Source organism: Pan paniscus, chromosome 9 (genome assembly GCF_029289425.2).
Source record: "Pan paniscus chromosome 9, NHGRI_mPanPan1-v2.0_pri, whole genome shotgun sequence".
In the NCBI taxonomy this organism is placed as follows: Eukaryota; Metazoa; Chordata; class Mammalia; order Primates; family Hominidae; genus Pan; species Pan paniscus.
The window spans coordinates 47465655-47485742 of NC_073258.2; the positions used below are offsets into that span (position 1 = coordinate 47465655).

Consider the following 20088-nt stretch of genomic DNA (forward strand, 5'->3'; position numbering starts at 1 on the left):
GTTGAGTGTGCTCATGTGACTGAGCTACGGCCAATGGGATGCAAGCGGAAGTGACGTCCACCAAGTCCAGGTAAAGGCTGTTAAGGAATGATTATGCCCTCTCCTTCTCTTTCTCCTTCCATCTGCCAGATACAGATGGCAAGGATACAAATGACAAGGGGGGGGAGGGTTATGGAGCCACAGCTGGAAGGAGTCTGGTCCTTGAATCACCATTTGGAGAAAAAACGTTTGTCAACCAGGAATCCCCACTTTGGACTGTTGGGGTTGGGAGTGTGGGAAATCTTTGTGTCTAAGCTCCATGTTTTCCAGGGTCTGGTTGTTAGAGTCCTAATCCAGTGCTCTCTCCGGCTGCGGATGATCCCATCCTGCCTGCACAGCTCCTCCAGGGGAGATAGACACACAGAAGCCCACGAGAGTCAAATAAGAGCCGTACCTTCCAGGCGAGTCACAAACAATTCAGCCTTCTGACAGTCATAGTCCAGGCAGTAGTGGAGTTTGGGGGCCTGGTTCCAACTGGCAGCCTTCTCTGGGTTCCAGGTCTCCATGACACAGACATCCTCCACCACACCTGTTAAGAAAGTCGAAATCGTCACTGCCACCCACACTAGGGTTCTGCTTTCCTGATTACACCTTTCCCATCTCTATCACCTATGCCAGGAACCCAAACCCAAGTCTTCCCAGCGGTGTGCAGAATCACAGTGGCCACACCAAGACAACAGGTGGGGTCAATGTCACAGCCCATTAGGCTGCATCTGTGTCCACTGGCTCCCTCATCAACCACACAAAACAAAACAGAGACTACACAACAATCTACTCTCGCTGCTTTATGTTTTGTCTTTCTAAAAGGCCTACATATTCTTTGGGTCAGGGACGATCATGTCTCTTCTTCCCGTATCTTCCCCAGTGCCCAGCAGCAGCATGGTACACCTAAAGGTGCTGCACTCTTGATATGGATGCTGATGAAAAGGAGAGTAGAAATAATAACAATATGTTTCGACTGGGCATGGTGGCTCATGCCTGTAAACCCAGCACTTTGAGAGGCCAAGGCAAGAAGACCACTTGAGCCCAGGAATTTGAGACCAGCCTGGGCCACATAGTGAGATCTCATGTCTACAAAAAATAAGCAAAAATTATCTGGGCATGGTGGCATGCACCTGTAGTCCTAGCTACTCAGGAGGCCGAGGTGAGAGGATCACTAGAGCCTGGGAGATTGAGGCTGCAGTGGCCCATGATCATGCCACTGAACTCCAGCCTGGGAGACAGAGCAAGACCCCATCTCAAAAAAAAAGTGCCTGGGACCTTATCTCAAAAAAACAACCAAAAACCCAATATGTTTTTTGTTACCTCCTTTGTGCCAGGCTCTGAATTAAGCATTCTATGTGTGTTATTTTACCTACACTTTACAACTCCCCTACCAGACAGATAATAGTCTAGTCTCATTTTATAGATGAAGAAACCGAGGTTCACGGAGTTACAGCATGACCCATGCCACACAATAAGTGTATGAAAGGGCAGCAAATTAAGCCCTTGACTCTAAAGCCCATGGTTTTAACCATGGCTCTTTATCCTCTCTCATAGTTGCACACATATGACTTGAAAGGGACTCCATTTTCCAGTGGAAAGTTGGCGGTCTGGGGGAGAAGTGCTATGGCAACATGTTGTCAGGAAGAAAGGACCATAATTCTGAGGCCCAGTGCCCATCTGCTTGGCCAGCGTCAAATGCCGGGGCACTCGGCCTCCTCATCAGGCCACACACAGCATCTACAGAGACATTGACAAGCCCCACTGGAGTGCTGCCCATGGAAGTGCAGGGGGCAGGAGACCCCTACCATTCTGAGGGAGGATGAACAGCTCCTCTGTGACCTGCCTCTTGAGGCGACTGTCATTCGGGGGTTGGGGGCTGGCAGGTGCAGTGGGCTCCTCCGTAGACCTCAGTGAGTAGTCTGCATAGTTGATGACCTCTGGAGCCGTCACAGCTGGCCTGGGTCCATAGATGTCTGGGAACTTGAGGAGGGCGCGGGGCTGAACAGGTTCCGTGGACTTTTTAACGTTGAACTGCAAACACAAATTACTGTGATTAGTCCACAAAGGAGCCCTCCTGTCTGTTTCCCCCCATGGAAGGGAGAAACGGTGAACTGACCTGTTGTAGGATGCAGAGGGAGAGTTGTGGTTCCATTCTGCTCTGAAGAGCACAACCTAGGAAGGTCTAACATCATCTCCAAACCCACTCAAATCCACAATCCACTGAGATGTGGGCCCTGTTCATCCATACCTCCTCCATCCATCGGCCCATCCATCCTGTGGCTGCGCCCATGGATATTGCCTGGACCTGCTGCAGGTGGTCCCCACTCTGCTGCTCTCGTCTGCTCCCCTTGCCTCTTCCTTCTCCCTTCTCCCTTCCTCCCTCCTCTTCTCCACCTAATGGCTCAGAAATGCCAGTGGCTCCCACCACACTTGGAACAAAATCCAGACTCCTTGCAGCTTGCCTAGCTTGATCCTGCTCATCTCTCTGATATCGCCCCCAATCCTTCCTTTGCTCACCTCCAGTCACTGAGCTCCCTGCTTCTCAAACAGCTTGGGCTCTTTCCTTGGTCCAGCTTCCAGCCCCTAACTTTTCCTCCCAAACCGCCCACCCCTACCTCCACCTGTTTTTGCATGGCTGGCTCCATCTCACACCTGAAGTCTGAACCAAGGAGTCCATCTCTAACCTTACAATCTAAATTAAATCCCTCCCCCAAGCCTGTCCTTCCCTATCACCACATCCCACTCTTTGCTTCACAGCATCGATCTCACCCTATATTGTTTTGGTCATAGGCTGGCCTCTTTGTATTAAGACTCTCCCACTAGCATGTGAGATCTATGAGCACAGGAATTATGTCTTGTCTTGCTCCTGCCTAGATCAGCCTGGTCCAAAGCCCACTGCCCCTATGGCTCTCAATGTTTGTCCTGCCTTCAAATCTTTCCCCAGCAGAGCAGTCCCCATCGGAAATATTTATCATCTTGTTACACACAGCAACTAGTCACCCTAGGAGAGACATGTATGACTTGCAAAATCAATTTCCCTTTGCACCTCCACCCCCACTAAGAGTGTCACTGGGCATCAAGTTGCTGTGTCCCTTGTGCCTAGCATGGTGTCAGCTCATAGGGAGCATGCAATCAATACCTGTGACTAGGGCTGCCATGTTGAATGGTTTGTGCACTGCACAAAAGTCTCTGGATGAGGACAGAGTAGAAGCCAAAATGTAGCCTGTGTACCACTTGCCCAATTGTGTGCTCTAGGCTAGGCCTTTTTCTCTTGGAACAAAGGGGAATCTTTCTTTTCAAAAAGACCCACCTGCTTGTCAACCCTTAAGTACATGGGGCTCCTCACACAGCATCTACAGAGACATTGACAGGGATCTTCTGTCTTTCCCTCCTATTTGAGAGACTCAAAGTTGTATGACAGGTAGCAATAGGAGCCTTCCTGGTCCTCAGGATTGAAGACCAGGTCTAGAGCTTAAACTGCTGGCACTCTGGGTGGGCAGCCCATAAAAAGGCCCTCAGGTTAAGACAGGCAGATCTGAAGACTGAGATCTATGACTGCGTCTCCCAAGAAGCCTCCTGCCCTCCATGCTAGCCCTGCTGGCCCTCCCATCTCCATGGCTGAAGCGAGTAGTGGGTGCAGATGGCTGGCAGCAGGACTCAGGCTGCCCTACCCAGTGGCAGCAGTGATCCTGCACTGTGTAGGGGAGGGAGTGGACGTGGTCTGGCAGGAGAGGCAGTTAACAGTTTACACTATTTCAAAAAGTTGTGTTTCTAATTTTTGTACCCTCTTTATTTAATTATCCCAGGATGAATCCTGGATACTCTGCCCTGGTTGAGACTCTGTCCCCAACCATTCCTGAAGGAGACTGGACCTAGGTGACAGGGGCATTCCTTAATTAGTTTCATCCATTGGACAGACAGAGGGGATGTGCATAAGAAGCTGCAGCAGGGCCCAAAGGGGCAGGAAGCAGGAGCCGGACTCTCGGCGACCTCTTGGACAACCACTTCCTGCCCCTGCATTTCCAAGTGTTTTCTTCTGAACTTCCCTAAAAGGTAGAGATTATCCCTCTTGTACAGATAAGGAAACTGAGGCTCGGAGGAGATAAGAAACCCTCAGTTCTTCTCTCAGAAACACTGCACAGTAGATTATAATGTAACCCAAGCGAGGACCTGATTCTAGCCTGATCACCACTGAAAGTGCCTGGCACGCATAGGCTCTAAAAGCATTTCTGACTTCGGTGGAGTGAAGTCACTTGGAATCATGCAGCTGGTGAGGGCAGAAGCAGAGTAAGCCTAGATCAGCCTGGCCCAAAGCCCACTGCCCCCATGGCTTTCGACATTTTTCCTGCCTCCAAATCTTTCCCCAGCACAGCAGTCCCCATCAAAAACATTTATCATTATCTTGTTACACACAGCAACCAGTCACCCTGGGAGGGACATGTATGATTTACAAAATCAGGTCCCCTTTGCACCTCCACCCCCACTGAGAGTGTCACTGGCATCAAGGAGGCTGGCTTCCAGTACCAACCCTGCCGCTGGAGCTGGGTCACTTTGGGCAGGTCATTTCACCTCTCTGGGCCGTCACCTTAAGTGACAAGTGATTTGCAGGCTATCCCACTCCACATTCTGAGTTGCTTTTTTAGGCTGCAAAGAGATGAGAGACACCATTGCTTTATTTTCAGGTATAGGTGAGTTAGGGATGATCACAAACAGGTGAAATAAATAAGTATATTTGGCCACTCAGGACCACAATACAGAAGCAGACAGGAGGCAGTATGTGTAAATAACACATGATGGCCAGTGCACAGTACATGCATGGCACAATCAGAGGTGCCTGGGAGGCCGAGCTGGCCTTCAGGGAGGAGCCAGGGCATGACTGAGACCTTGAAAGAGGGGGGGATTTGGAAGGCAGAGGCGAAGACCGGGCTTGGGGGAGTAAAAGTCTGTGCTTCTGACAGCAGATGCTCAGGGTCCTTGGAGGAGACACACAGAGCGATGACTAATGTCCCCATCTTTCTATCCTACACAAAGTCACCTCCACCTTCAATATCTCATATAACTCTGTATTACCTTCATCCTACTGTTTCACAATGAGGAAACTGAGGCTCAGGGAAGCTCGCGATCATACAACTGACAAGTGGTATGTATCATCGAGCCTCCAGATGTTTTCACTTCAAATTTCATGTCATTTCCATTGCCCTGCAGCTGCTTCTCAACACCACCCACTTGCCCCCTGCAAAATCCCTGTCGGTCTTGCCACTGGATTCTAAATGGCAATCACAGCATCTCAGGGGCCCACTCACTGCCACTCCCTCCCATTCATTGGCACAAAAGCGTTCCCAGAGGCTGCTGGGCCGCAGCACACACCTGACTTAAAGTCACCCTCTACTGTCACTTCGTTGGGACCAGAACTAAGACTGTTTGGGTGGTCTGGGAAACATTTTTGTGTTTATATTTGGTTTCATCCCAATTCAATCGTCTGAGAAAAGGGCTGGGCTTCATTCCCAGTTTGATGCAATTTGGATGATTTTGCATTTTCAAGGGGGAAATAATCATTGGGCTCAGCTCTGAATGAAGTTCACTCTGTGTTGCCTCAAGTCTTGACAGTCTGGCACTGCCTTCCTCCCTCCTCAGTGATCTCAATTTGTGTGTCCCTGATAACCTCAGGAGCTTGTTACCAGAGCTTAAAACGCACTCCTAGAGCAAAAGATTGGGCATTTCTTTGTTGTCTACCAATATCCATTCCCTCTCCCATCTACCCGCCCTACACAACACCAGGTTGTCTAGGTTCCATCCCATCCCCAGCTCCCAGGAAGAGGTCAGATCCTTCCATTTCTTGGCATTATCTTGGTGACTGATTCCCAGGGGTTGGCACCAGTCCTGGGGAAGCCAACCCAGATGGAAGGGAGGGACTTGGATTCCACAGTAGTAGAAGTCCCCTCCTCCCTGGACAGGAAGTGGGTGGCCCTGCCTTGTGACTGCAAGGTGAGTCAGCCTTGGGGCAGCAGAGTGGAGAGACAGAAGGAACCTGTGTCCTTGATGGCAATGTCATTAAGCTGCTCAGCCAACCAATCCAGCAATCTGTCTTGCCTCTGCATTTCAAGTTACGTGAGTAGTACTGTTCTTATTGTTTAAGCCAGTTTGAATTGGGATTTTTGTGCCTTGCAGCCAAGAGCATCCCAAACTGATGCATTGCCTTTTTCAGGCATCACAGGAGATCATGACCCTGGTGTAGAGAAACTGGGCCTAGGGTAGAAAGAAACCCTCTTGAATCTCTGCATCCAGCCCAAGGCATCCTCATTTGCTGTTTATTCTTATCCCACTTTATCCTGTGTGGCAAATGGCTGGCTTTAGCTGGGAATGACTTATAGCCTTTGCCCAGGCCAAGAGCAGAGTCTGATGACAGCTACATGAGTCTTTTCAAGGAGCAAAAGCAGCAGCTGATTACCTATCTCCTTCTCTTGTACAATCTTATTTATTGCATTTCAAACCTGGTTCCATCACATCTTTCAAATGCATCTATATTTGCATTTAAATAGCTGAAACTTCAGTGCCAGAGAAACAGAAAATAGGTTCAGGGGTTGAGAGAGGGAGCCTGGGAGAGGGTTCTAGGTGAAGAACAAGAATGTCTGGGGGAAGGAGGTGCTCAGGGTAGCAGGGCCCTAGAGAGAGACCTTGCTCCAGCCTTCCACCATGGGTGCAGGAGGGACAGGACTTAGAATCAGATATTCTCTGTCTACATGTCCCTTGAAGCCCAGGAATAGAGCCTGGGAAGTATATCTGCAGGATGAATGAGGGAAGATTTCCAGTGGAGACAGGCATTCAACAATTAGGGGATGGGTGCACAGCTGTTCTTGGCATTGCATGCACATCTGGATAGAAGAATCACACCCTCAGATGGCATCAGACCCCTCAAATGCCTCCTTAGATTCTCCGCCTCACCTGTCCCTGGGACCTTTGGCTGCTTGCTCCCCCAACTGTGTCCAACCAGCTGTCCATGGCCACAGCCACACAGGTTCTCACACTGGGCTCAAGCCATGCCCTTCTTGCCTTCTGCCCTGGGACTTCTCCATGCCTGCTGAGTTGTGAAACACCAGGGACACTGTGTCCACTCAGAAGCAACCGAGATGTGCAGAGAGTTAAAGCTCCATAGGGGAACTCAGCAACAAAAACCCAAACAACCTGATTCAAAATGAGCAAAGGATTTAAATAGACACTTCTCCAAAGAAGATATGCAAATGGCCAATAAGCACATGAAAAGATGCTCATCATCACTAATCACCAGAGAAATGCCATTAAAACTACAGTGAGATACTACCTCACACCCATTAGGATGGCTACTATCAACAAAACAGAAAATAACAAACATTGGTGAGGATGTGAAGAAATCGGAATTCTGTGCACTGCTGGTGGGAATGTAAAATGTATCGCTGCTGTGGAAAACAGTATAGTATTTTCTTAAAAAAATGAAAAATAGCCTGTAATCCCAGCACTTTGGGAAGCTGAGGCGGGTAGATCACGAGGTCAGGAGATCGAGACCATCCTGGCTAACACGGTGAAACCCCTTCTCTACTAAAAATACAAAAAAAAAAAAAAAAATTAGCTGGGCGTGGTGGCAGGCGCCTGTAATCCCAGCTACTTGGGAGGCTAAGGCAGAAGAATGGCGTGAACCCAGAAGGCGAAGCTTGCAGTGAGCCGAGATCGCGCCACTGCACTCCAGCCTGGGTGTAGAGCGAGACTCCGTCTAAAAAAAGAAAAGAAAAGAAAAGAAAAATAGCCAGGCACGGTGACTCATGCCTATAATCCCAGCACTTTGGGAGGCCAAATCGGGTGACTCACTTGAGGTCAGGAGTTCCAGACCAGCCTGGCCAACATGGCAAAACCCCATCTCTACCAAAAATACAAAAATCAGCCCGGGCCTGGTGGTGCACACCTGTATCACAGCTACTTGGGAGACTGAGGCAGGAGAATCGCTTGAACCCGGGAGGCGGAGGTTGCAGTGAGCCAAGATCATGCCACTGCACTCCAGCCTGGGTGACAGAGCAAGACCTTGTCTCAAAAAAAAAAAAAAAAAAAGAATAAAATTGCTGTCTGATCCAGCAATTCCACTTCTGGGTATACACTCAAAATATTCGAAAGCAGGGTCTTTGAAGAGATATTTACACCCATGTTCATTGCAGCATTATTCACAATCACTAAAAGGTGAAGCAATCCAAATATCTATGAACAGATGAATACATAAACAAAATGTGGTGTATCTATATAACGGAGTATTATTCTGCCATAGAAAGAAGGAATGTTCTGACACATGCTACAACATGGATGATCCTTGAGGACATGATGCCAAGTGAAATCAACCAGTCACAAAAAGACACATATTGTATGATTCCACTCAAATGAAATACTTAGAGTCCTCAAAATCATAGAGACAGAAAGTAGAATGGTGGATGCCAGAGGCTGGGGCAGGGGAAAATGGGAAGTTATTATTCAATGGGTATAGATTTTTAGTTTTACAGCACAAAAAGTGTTATGGAGATGGATGGTGGTGATGTTTGTACAACATCCTGAATGAATTAATACCACTGAACTGAGGCTGGGCGCGGTGGCTCATGCCTGTACTCTCAGTACTTTGGGAGGCTGAAGCAGGAGGATGGCTTGAGCCCAGGAGATAGAGACAAGCATGGACAACATAGTGAGACCCCATTTCTACAAAAAATACAAAAATTAGTTGGGTATGGTAGTGCACTCCTGTAGTCCCAGCTACTCAGGGGGCTGAGGTGGGAGGATCACTTGAACCCGGGAGGTGAAGGCTGTAGTGAGCCGAGATTGCACTGTTGCCCTCCAACCTGGGCAAAGAGGGAGATCCTATCACACACACACACACACACACACACACACACACACACACACACACACATTGAACTGTACACTTAAAAATGGTGAAGATGGTAAATTTTATGTTATGTTCTTTTACCATAATAAAAAAAAAGAGAGAAAAAACCCCAAACATCTCCATGGGAGGAACTCGAGCCCTGTGAGCAGGAAGACAGGCAATGAATTCTCCTTCCTCCTCCTCACTATTCCCAGAAGTGCCTTCAGCCGCCTTTTGGAAGATGACCCCTGGAAATCCAGCAGTCACCCTGGATGCCAAGTGGCAGTGGCTCAGTAATGCCCCTGTGCTTGTCCTCTCTCCTCCCAGGCCCCGCCCACCATTCCCTGGCTCCTGCTTCCTCATGAAGGGCAGCACAGACGCCTCCGATTCTGCCTCCGGTAATAATCCAGGCAGAGACAGATGGCACGGGGGGTGGAACCTGAACCTTCATTTAATGAACAAATATTTACTGAGCCCCACTACAGGCCAGGTCCTATGCTAAGTGTTCGGAATATGGGAGTAAACAGGACAGATGCTGTCCTTCCCTTATGGGGCTTATGTTGGAAAACCAAAACTTAATTATGTAGTTAATGATCTGTAAACAAACGTTTAACCTTACCAAAGATGCTAGGTGACCCCTTTTGTGACATGATTAATTTTTCACCTTAGGGCTGTTTATTAATTTGGGGTTTCATGCTGGGACATTCCTCTTACAGTAGCACTGCACCACCCAGGAGGTTGCAGGTGGGGGAAGCAGATCCAGCTGAAAAAGAGGTCATCTTTGCTCCTTAAACTTGAACTTTAAAAAAGGGGAGGGCAGAGAAGAAGCATCCAGTTGAGCATCCAGTATTCAGATGATGCCAACCATGGGCCACTGCTGCTGCTGGGGTCTATAGTATAGCTAAGCCCCTGCCAAGGGGGTAGTGAGGCCAGGGCAAAGGGACCTGCAAGAGTCTGTCGCTCTGGCCTCTAATACTGGCGATTATGCACACTAACGTGTATATAATGAAATATATCCTGCTGGCCAGGTATTCAGGCTCTAAAACAAGACAGCTTAGTTGGAGTCTGGGCTCTGTCAATTACTTGCTGTGTGACCTTGGGTCTGATTAATTAACTTCTCTGTGCCCAGTTTCTTCATCTGTAAAATGGGGATGCTAACAATAGCATCTATCTCCTGGGGTTGGATTGAGGCTTAGATAAGATAACTCACGCAGAGCTCTTAGGACAGAGGCTAGCCCAGCCAACCCTCGACAAATGTCGGCAATATTTATGTGACCCTAGGGTCTAGTCAGGTGCTACAAAAAGTGGGGTTTGTGTGTAGGGACCAGTTGATGAACTATTTTTTGTTGTTGTTACTTTTTTACTCATTTGTGATAAATATAGACATTGAGTGTGAGCATTACAACAAAACTAAACTAAGCTAAACTGGATCCTCTCTCACAGATGGTTGGAGAAGCTCTGGTCTAGATCAAGCATTCTCACATCAGAGCCACCATGGTAGGTGCCTCTATGATGAGACCTCTCAGGGTCCCGTCCCTTGGTGTTCACGCCCTTGTATAATCCCCTGTCCTTGAGTATGGGCTGGACCTAGTGACTTGCTTCGAATGAACAGAATATGCAAATGTGAGAAGACAATGCTTCTAAGATTAGATTACCAAAAAAAATGACATTCCATTTTCCTTGCTCTCTCTCACCCACTCCCTCTGATAAAACACACTGCAATGTTGAAAGCTTTCCTATAGAGAGCCCCATGTGCAAAGACCCGAGGGCACCGCAGGAAGAACTGAATCCTGCCAACAATCACAAGAGCAAGCTTGGAGGTAGAGGTTGCCCCAGTCAAACCCTGAGATGAGCACAGCCCCAGAGGACACCTTGACCACAGCCTGGCAGAGATTCTGAGCCAAAGGACCCAGGTAAGCCATGACTGGATTTCTGACCCCACAGAAACTGAGATAATAAGCATTGTTGTTTTAAGCCATTGTGTTTTGGGGTAGTTTGTTACACAGCAATAGATAACTAATACAGCTGTTTGTGAGAATTACCCAGGAAGATGTTAAAAAAAATGTAGACACCACTACACACCCACTAAAATGGCTAAAATCAAAAAGACTGACAACACCAGTGTGGACAAGGATGTGAGACATTTGGGATGGTCACTAGTGCCAGTGGAAGGGAAAATGGCAAGCCACGTTGGAAAACTGGAAGTTTCTTAAAAGTTAAACATAAATCTACCCTATGACTCAACAGTTTTTATCCACTCCCACGTATTTATCCAAGAGAAAGGAAAACATGAATCTGCAAGAAGACTTAGACATGGCTACTGAGAGCAACGTGACTCATCCTAGCCAAACGCTGAAAGCAGCCCAGCCTTCCACCAACAGGACAATGGAGAAGTCCATTGGGGCATATTCTTACAATGGAATATTCCTCGACCAACAAAAGGAATGAGTTTCAGGTACACTCAACAATAGAGAAGAATTACCAAAACATGCTGAGGAAAAGAAGACAGCTGTCTACGCATACATACTGCATGATTCCATTGACAGTGCTGGATCTCAGCCAGGGACAATTTGGCTGCTCAGAGGACATTTGCAGTGTCTGGAGACATTTTTGGTTGCCACAACTGGAGGCAGTGGAGCTGCTACTGACCACAGTCACCATGGGGGTTGGGAGCTGTTCCTGGAGGCCAGGAATGCTGCTAAGCATGACACAACATCAACCCCTATCTCAGTTTGGATAGCTATAAAACTTACCATAAACTGGGTAGCTTCGACAACAAATGTTTATTTCTCACAGTTCTAGAGGCTGGAAGTCCAAGATCAATGAGCTGGTGTATCTGGTATCTGGGGAAAGCCCACTTCCCGGTTTGCAGAGAGCCATTTTGTTGCATCCTCACATGGTTGAGAGCAGACAGCATCTCTCTCACATGTCTTCTTCAAGGGCACTAATCCCATCATGAGGGCTTTACCCTCATGACCTGATCACCCCTCAAAGGGCCCACTTCCTAATATCATAGTCTTTGGGGTGAGAATTCCAACATATGAATTCGAGGGCACACATTCGTTCCCTAATTCCCCCACAACAAAGAATTATCAACCCAAAATGTCATTAGGGCTGAAGTTGGGAAACCCTGATTTAGATGAAGTTCTATGACAGGTGGAACTCATCAGTGGTAATAGACATCAGAACAGTGACTGCTTTTGGGGAGAATGGACTGGGAAGAGGCATGTGAGGGGTATGGATTACAGCCTGAGGGATACATATTTGTCAAAATTCATTAAGCTGTAAACTTAGGATGTGTATATTTCACTGTATGCAAATTACATCACAATAAAAATAGAGAGAGAGAGAGATACTTGTACACACATGCACCTCTGAGTAACATGCTGAATTGGGCTTTCTGGGGTGGTAGAAGAATCTGTATGCTCAGCAAGTTTGCTGAGTGATTCCTGCACACAACCAGCCCAGAACTTGGCTGTGGACCTACATTTAGGATCCACTGGTCTCTAAACCAGTATTTCTCAAACTTTCTTTCCAAATAGCCTCAGAGGCAGAAGCTGACATGTACTCTAGGGAAGAGGAAGCAGTCAGGAGCAATTGGGGATCTTTCTCCAAATCTCCAATTCTATCTTACAAATTCAGATGAGTCTTTGTATTTGATTCCATATGATTGTTTTAGTATTAAAATGTTTTAAATTACTACCAGCAAGGAAAAGTTTCTTTTGTTTATTTTATGACTTCTAGGTCTGGTACCATAATCCTTCCACTCCCTCTCAAACACACACACACACACACACACACACACACACACACACACACACACATCCTAATGTCTGGACAACAGGCATTAAGTCCGTTACATCAAGCTGTAAGAAACTGAGAGAGATCCTCATTTTGCTCATTTTGCCTCCAGAGAAGGACCAACTCCTAGAGGCTGAGTGGGAACAGCCTCGCTATCCTTTGAAGATAGCTTAGAAGTTTATCAAAATTTCACTTCCAACTGCAGAGAAAATTTTCCTGGAGAAAATGTGGGGCGCAGCTCTTAACCAGTCCAAAGGTTTGATCTGTGCCCATTCCTTAAGGCACACCCAACCAATTGTGTCCTAGCAGATACTGACAACTAACTGAACCTTCATGGCTAGCCAGTCACTTATTAACAGACTTGTATTCATCAAGGAAGGCCAACTGCTAAACCTCAAGGCTGAACACAATAAAAGTTGATTTCTCACAGTCTGAAAAGGGCCGTTTATTTTCAAACTCAGGGTCCCAGCCTCTTCCACCTTGTGGCCTTGTTTACCTGTGCCCTGCACTGTTCAAACATAAACTTCTTAAATCCTCATAATAACCTTATAGGAAGTACAAATATTGTCAACCTCATTTTACAGACGAGGATACTGAGTCCGTAGAGTTCAGTTCTGTGCCAAAAGTCTTGGCCCGCTAGGGGGCGGTAGAGGGTGCATTCAGACCCAGGCTGACTCGCCCCAGAATCCCCTGCGGAACCACCAGGCCCTGCTGCCTTCCCGCCACTTCAGCCACCGCCTCCCATTTGTAGTGAGCCTTGACCATTCCTCCACGTTTCTGTGCCCCTAAGGTGGATGCCCAGGACGCTGCCTGGTCCCACCACCCACTATGCTGCCCCTTCATGCCCATCAGTCAGGGAAACGGGACTGTCAGCGCCAATTCCCACACTTTGACGTGCATCAGCTTCATTTGGGGAGTGCACAGTTCAGATTCCCAGGCCCCCCAGAGGTTTGACTTGGTGGCTTCTAGGTGGAGCCTAAGGACGCCTCGCTTGGGAACACCCTGATTTGGGGGAGCCCCAAACATCCAGGTAGGGTACAGGTAGACACCCCCTCTCTCATGTTAAGCTGCTCACAGGCACGGCCTCCTGTCTCAGAGTCCGCTCAGCTCCCCCCTGCAACACTGATTTGCCTGCTAGGCCTCCATCTCCTAGGAAGCTGCCAGCACCAGGGTCCTCTATGTCTTGCCTGCTTCAAGAATTGTGAAGCCATGTGTCCTTAGGCAAATCCACAGTTATTTCTGGGAGTGGGAGAGAGGTGACACAGTTCACGCTGCAAAGGGGAAATCCACCTTGAAGAGGAGGCTTGGCTTCCAGTCCAGGCGGCGCAGTGTTTCCATGGTGACATTACCCTTGTACCATCTTTTGTTATCCCTTCCAACACCTCCTCTCCTGTTTGTTCCGAGTCTGTGCCCCCAATCCTTTCTCAAATCCGCCTCCCTCGTAGCTCACCTCCTCCTATTCTCCTTTTCCCTTGTGATTATTTTGAAATCTAAAAAAGCCCGTTTGTGGTTGGCCCAGGGCACTCACTGCCTCCAGCCGGTACTTGATGTGACCAACTTGGAGATTTGTTGGTGGGTAAGCCCTGCTGGCAGCTGCCCCTCCCAACCCGGCCAGGATGAGACACAACAGGAATACCAGCCAGCCCTAACGCAAACGTTTTATCTGCTGTTTGTCATTCAACAATGATTAAACCTCTCAACAATGGCCAACTGCCCGAACAACACTGTCTGATCACTGTCCTTATGGAGTGGACATTTCCAGTGGGGTAGACAGCAAGAAGCCAGGGGACCCAAAAAGCTATTTCCCTTAGGAATAAGTGCTGTCGAGACCGGGACAGATGGTAATGAGGTCGGTTGAGTGGTGGGGGGTGGGGGTGGGGCGCAGGAGTTGTTTCTACTAAGAATTTGAGGGTCAGGGAAAAGTCCCTGAGCTAAAATTTGAAGAAAAAGAAAACCCATCATATGTAGCTTTACCATGTATCAGATACAAGTCTGAGCATTTTACCCATTCGGTTTCATTTAAACTTCACAGCCTCATGAGGAGGCATTATTGTCATCCCCACTTAGAGGAAGAAACTGAGGCACAGAAGGGTTAAGTCTGAAGTCACATGGTTAATAAGATGCAGAACTGGGAATTGAACCCAGGCACATGACTGTGGAGCCCGCAGGCTTTCCAGCTTGGCCCCATCCTTCCCTTCCTGGGAAGACACAATGGTCTGTTGTCATTCCCAGGTCTTGAGTAGATATAAGGAGAAGCCAGTGGGGCTGGAGGAAGGATGTCCCATCTCTACCCTCCTAGCCTAGCCATTCACTCATTCACTCCATCAATCATCATTCAACATTAAGAGCCTTTTATGGGATAAAAGGCATGGCCAACACTGATTGCTACCCCCACGCACAGTCTGTATGTGTGCTGGTTGCAGGGAGTGGGGAGGAGGGGGATTATTAGAGTAATAACTATGATGGAGAACAGTAAAACACCAGGCAGAGTCTGTAGAAGCAAACCAAGCTTTGCCTGGAGAAGGGGAGGGTGGTAGGAGAAGGAAGGGAAGAAGGGAGAGCTGCAGGAGGTTTCATAGAGACGCTGACTTTGGGTTGGGCACCCCTGAAGTCTGACAGGTAGAGAAATTGGAGAGGGGCATTCCGCCAAGATGGCAGAAGGAAAGTTTGCACTGTGTCCAGAGTACAGTGAGTCCGCGGGTGCAATACAGCTAAAACCCAATGAGAGGAGGAGGGTGAATGTTGCTGCAATCCCAACATTTCTGGCGGAAACTAAATTTAAAAACAGAATTATTAAAAAAACAAACAAAAAAACAAAACAAACAAACAAACAAACAAAAAACTCCGTGGGACTGGAAACCCCAAGATGGCAAGATCCTACCTAGAGATTTCCTTCTTGTAGGTGGCCCCTGCATTATTTCAGCAGTCACATCACAAAGCCCTTTGGCCACCACCTCTGTAAACTTCCTATGTAACAGATGCTCTGCAATGCACAACACAAACTTTATTGTATTTAATCTTCACGCAACTATAGATAAGTGCCTAATATTTTCTCTATTCTATATACCCTAATATTAACAAATAAAAAATAATCTAATTATTTTTACTACAGAGGAGGAAACTGAGGCTCAGAGAGATTGAAACATATCCAAGGTCACATAGCTAATATATGAAAACATTGGGCTTTGAACCTTTGTCCACCCCAAAGCCAGTGCTACTAACCTGTATACTATACTGTGTGTGGTTTCTTGGGGTTGTGTCTCTGGATAACAACTACACAGTTGAAAATGGAAAAGTTTGAATCATTGCTTTTGCTTTTCTGGCAGGTGTCACATCATGAGGCTGGTGGCCCCATCCACTCCCTCTTTCCCCTGCCAGTGGTCTAGTTGTTTTCATGACTGCCTGGATGTTTGGGCATCAGCTTTGGTATTGTTCTTAGCTCTGAATCTGGGTTTGACATTCTTTGTGTGGGAAATGTGTTTAATTTGTGCCCTGAACAAAGGCAATGTCAAGACCATGTTGTAATCTCATCAGCACTCATAAACTGATGTATTTTAAAAGGTCAGTAATCTGGACCTGAACACAGCCTTTTCACTCCAGCCACCCTATCCTTATTTTCCCATCTCCGGTGGCCACAACAAGGCTGTCAGCAATGTGTTTCACCTCAGAGCATGGTCTCTGTGACTCCCAAAATTTGAGTTTGCTTTCCAAAATTTCCACTTCTGCCCCCTCTCCTGTCCCACTGTACTGGTTTACTAGGGGCTCACATTTTTCCTGTTAAACTGAGTCTGTGTATAGAAGCATCTCAGCTCTGCATAATTGAAAACTTCTGTCAGATAGGAACATAATTGTTTAATATTGGTTCATTTGAATCCTTTAGACTTTTTTTTCTTAGTTTCTAATTTGTGTTTCTAATTTAATGTTCTTTTCCCAAGACAGTCACTTTTGTATTAAAGGCTGAAAAGTTTGTTTTTATGTCAGTTTCCTTGGCATTGAAATTAGGGTGTTCTTTCAGAGAAGCTATAGGATTACATGATTCTATGGTGTTCAGACAATTGATGAAACCATTAACTAGGGCAACTGCTATAACCATTATTGTGCCAATATATTATAAATAATAAAGTACAAAAATTTGAGTTTGTACCCATTTAAAAATTGATTAACATATATTCAAGGTTATCCTTATAATAAGACCTCTTTCACACTTTCGCATTTTGATAAGCTTTTCTTCATGGAAGAGAAAGGAGGTAAATCTACAAAACCATCAAACCCATGTGACTATCACCCATTAGAGGTGATGCAGTGTAGAAAAAAAGTGCAGGGAACCACTAATCTAAGACATCCATTCACTTATATGCAGACACTTGAAAAGCACATCAGTCTCTAACCTGGAAGTTGAAAAAACAGCTGAGTTATAAAGTGCAATTTCAAAACCAAGACAGAGGCTGTTTTAACTAGATTCTCCTTATATATTGGTTTTAAGTCAAACCGCTCTGTCAAACAGAAATCAGAACATACTTGTTGCCTGCCAATCACCTGTTCACCCACCCTACATACCATGGGAGACACAGGAGTAAGTCCCCACCCTCAGAGAGTTTACCATCCCATGGTAGAGATGAGATATTCCATAAAGAGGAGATACTAGGTGCTTATGCTACAATTCTCCTACCCTGTGCTCAAGGCAGATTCAGCTAATTGATCGAAGCATTCTTTCCTGCTGAGCTCAGACACAGGGTGTTTGTTCAGCTTAGGGCCCCAGGAAGCTACTATCCATTAATAGGAATTGATATGGAAGATGAAAGACATTTGCTATTCCTGATTCAAACTTATGAAAAGATAGATAAAAATAGAAGACAGTCTTAAAAAGCCAAATACCTGGACTGTAGGCTACATAAGACCTAAGGAGGAACTCTTCATTGTTGATGTGATCAGAGAAGGCTTCCTGGACGAGGGGCTTCAATGCAGCATTCAAGGATGATTAACAATGAGAGAGAGAGAAAGGCATCTCAAATGGGGAGGACAGCAGCAGTGTGCATCCAGAGGGGAGCATGCTTAGGACATGGTGAGTCAGCTGGAGAGGAAGGCTGGGGTTGGAGAAATGGAGTTGGAAAGGAATGGTGAGGCTAGGTCATAAAGGGCCTTGAATGCCAAGCAAAAAAATCTTGAATTCTATCTTATAAACAATGGAGAAATGTTGACAGTTTGTGAGTAGGAGAATGACATGAGCAAAACAGTGTTTTCAGTAAATGAAACCAGCAGGTACATACAGGAGGGATGGACGGATGTGGAGGAAATTAGGTGAGAAAACCAACCTGGAGACACAGAGACACAGTGAGGGTAACCCAGGTTGGGGGAACCACGTGCTGGGGAAAGGGAGGAATCCAAGAGTGAGAGCTGCCTCAAGAAAAATACACTTCAACTATAACTTCTCAGGCTTCCCTTTCCAAAAAAGACACCTGCACATGTATGTTTATTGCAGCACTGTTCACAATAGCAAAGACTTGGAATTAACCCAAGTGCCCATGAATGATAGACTGAATAAAGAATATGTGGCACATATACAGCATGGAATACTATGCAGCCATAAAAAAGGAATGAGATCATGTCCTTTGCAGGGACATGGATGAAGCTGGGAACCATCATTCTCAGCAAACTAACACAAGAACAGAAAACCAAACACTGCATGTTCTCACCCATAAGTGGAAGTTGAACAATGAGAACACATGGACACAGGGAGGGGAACATCACACACCAGGGTCTGTCAGGGGTGGGGTGGTTGGGGAGGGATAGCATTAGGAGAAATATCTAATATAGGTGATGAGTTGATGGGTGCAGCAAACCACTGCGGCATGTGTATACCTATGTAACAAACCTGCATGTCCTGCGCATGTATCCCAGAAATTAAAGTATAACAAAAAAGAAAGAAAGAAAGAAAAAAACAGAACCCCTGTGTGTCACTGGATGTCTGCAGTCTCTGCCATGTTTGGGCAACAAAGTGATTCTTCTGTGTGAATTTCATGACTAGTCAGGAAGCAGATTTCAAGGGATGGTCATTAAGGTGCTGCTTCTAACATTCTTCCACCAGCTGACATTTTGGCAGATTCAAAGCCAGTCAGTATCATCCATAGATCTAGCTGTTCCTTATTTTAAATGAGATGCAAACCTAATAGATTTCCGTCTGTGTTACATGGGCTGACAATCAAACAGTCTACAAAATGTCCCAAAATATGATTTGATCATGGAAGGTCAGTGATATCAGAGTACCTGGCTCCAAATTACTATAAATGAGAACTATTTTTCCTCAGCTCACTCCAGGCTTTTTGAAATGAGAATAACAGCCCCAGAGCTTCCTACCTGCAGGTGTGTCTGTTTGGCAAGCAGATATTAAAGGCTTCAAGACGCACAAAGCATCAGGCTAGATGCTGAATCAAATGGGAAAATGAAAGTGGCTTCTAAACAATAGAACCTTGTGCAAATAGAGGGTGTTATCACTGTTGGTCCTGAGTTTTGCCAATTTCATTGGCACACTTCCTCTGACTCACAGACTCTTCCTTTATTATTATTAATCATTAGGGTTGGTAATAATAGCTAACATGGTTTGAGTATGCTATCAATAAGGGTTTTTGCAGGAAGAGATGGCACATTATAACTGGGTAATTGAGGAGAGTTTCATAAAGCAGGTATTTACAAATGTATGGAGGGTTAAGGAAAGCAACAAGGAATGGCGAGTATGTAGGGGCTGGGAGAGCTGGGCACTCTTACCATCCCTAGGCCTGAAGGGGCAAGAAGCAGGAGAGGTCACTGGAAACAGGACAGGGTGCCGAAGGGAGACAGTGGCCTGACAGGATCTGAGCCCTTCAGCTGAGGATGTAGCCAGCCCCCAGGCACCTAGCAGGGAGGGAGCAGGGGTGATGAAGGCCCCTCACACTCCTCTTGTCCTCAGATCTCCTTTGGGCCAACTCCACCTGATGCCAAAAGGCAGAGGAGTTGGTCAATGCAGCTGATAGGTGGGGGCCTTCTGGGGCCAGGGTGTGGAGGGGGAGAAAATGGGGATAGGCTTGGAGCAGGGGGTGGGGAAGAAGTAGGTTTGGGGTTGACGGGGGAGCATTTAGGGGGTTCTGGAGGCACAAGGAGATGACTTCTAGTACTTACTACATTCTGTGTATAACTGTGTGATGAACATCTCTCCCTCTAGAATATTAACGACATGAGGTCAGGGATGGGTTCTGCCTTGTCACTGCACTGTCCCGAGGACTAACTCAGTGCCTTGCACATAGCAGGTATGCAAGACATATTTATTGAATGAATAATCATCCTAGAAGTGGAATGTTCATGTTCCCCTTTTCATTCTAACAGACACGTTTCATTTATCACGTCTGGAATACTGTTAA

At 46.6% G+C, this 20088-nt stretch overlaps 1 protein-coding gene across 1 annotated transcript in view; it reads right to left on the minus strand.

Moving 5' to 3' along the window:
• SYT13 (synaptotagmin 13) overlaps window positions 1-20088 on the minus strand; it is a 46126-nt gene that overhangs the window by 13535 nt on the left and 12503 nt on the right. The window contains exons 2-3 of the mRNA XM_003808226.5: window positions 1830-2055; window positions 434-568 (exon numbers count right to left, since the gene is read on the minus strand). Of these exons, the coding sequence (XP_003808274.1) occupies window positions 434-568; window positions 1830-2055 (361 nt within the window). The remainder of the gene's footprint in view (window positions 1-433; window positions 569-1829; window positions 2056-20088) is intronic.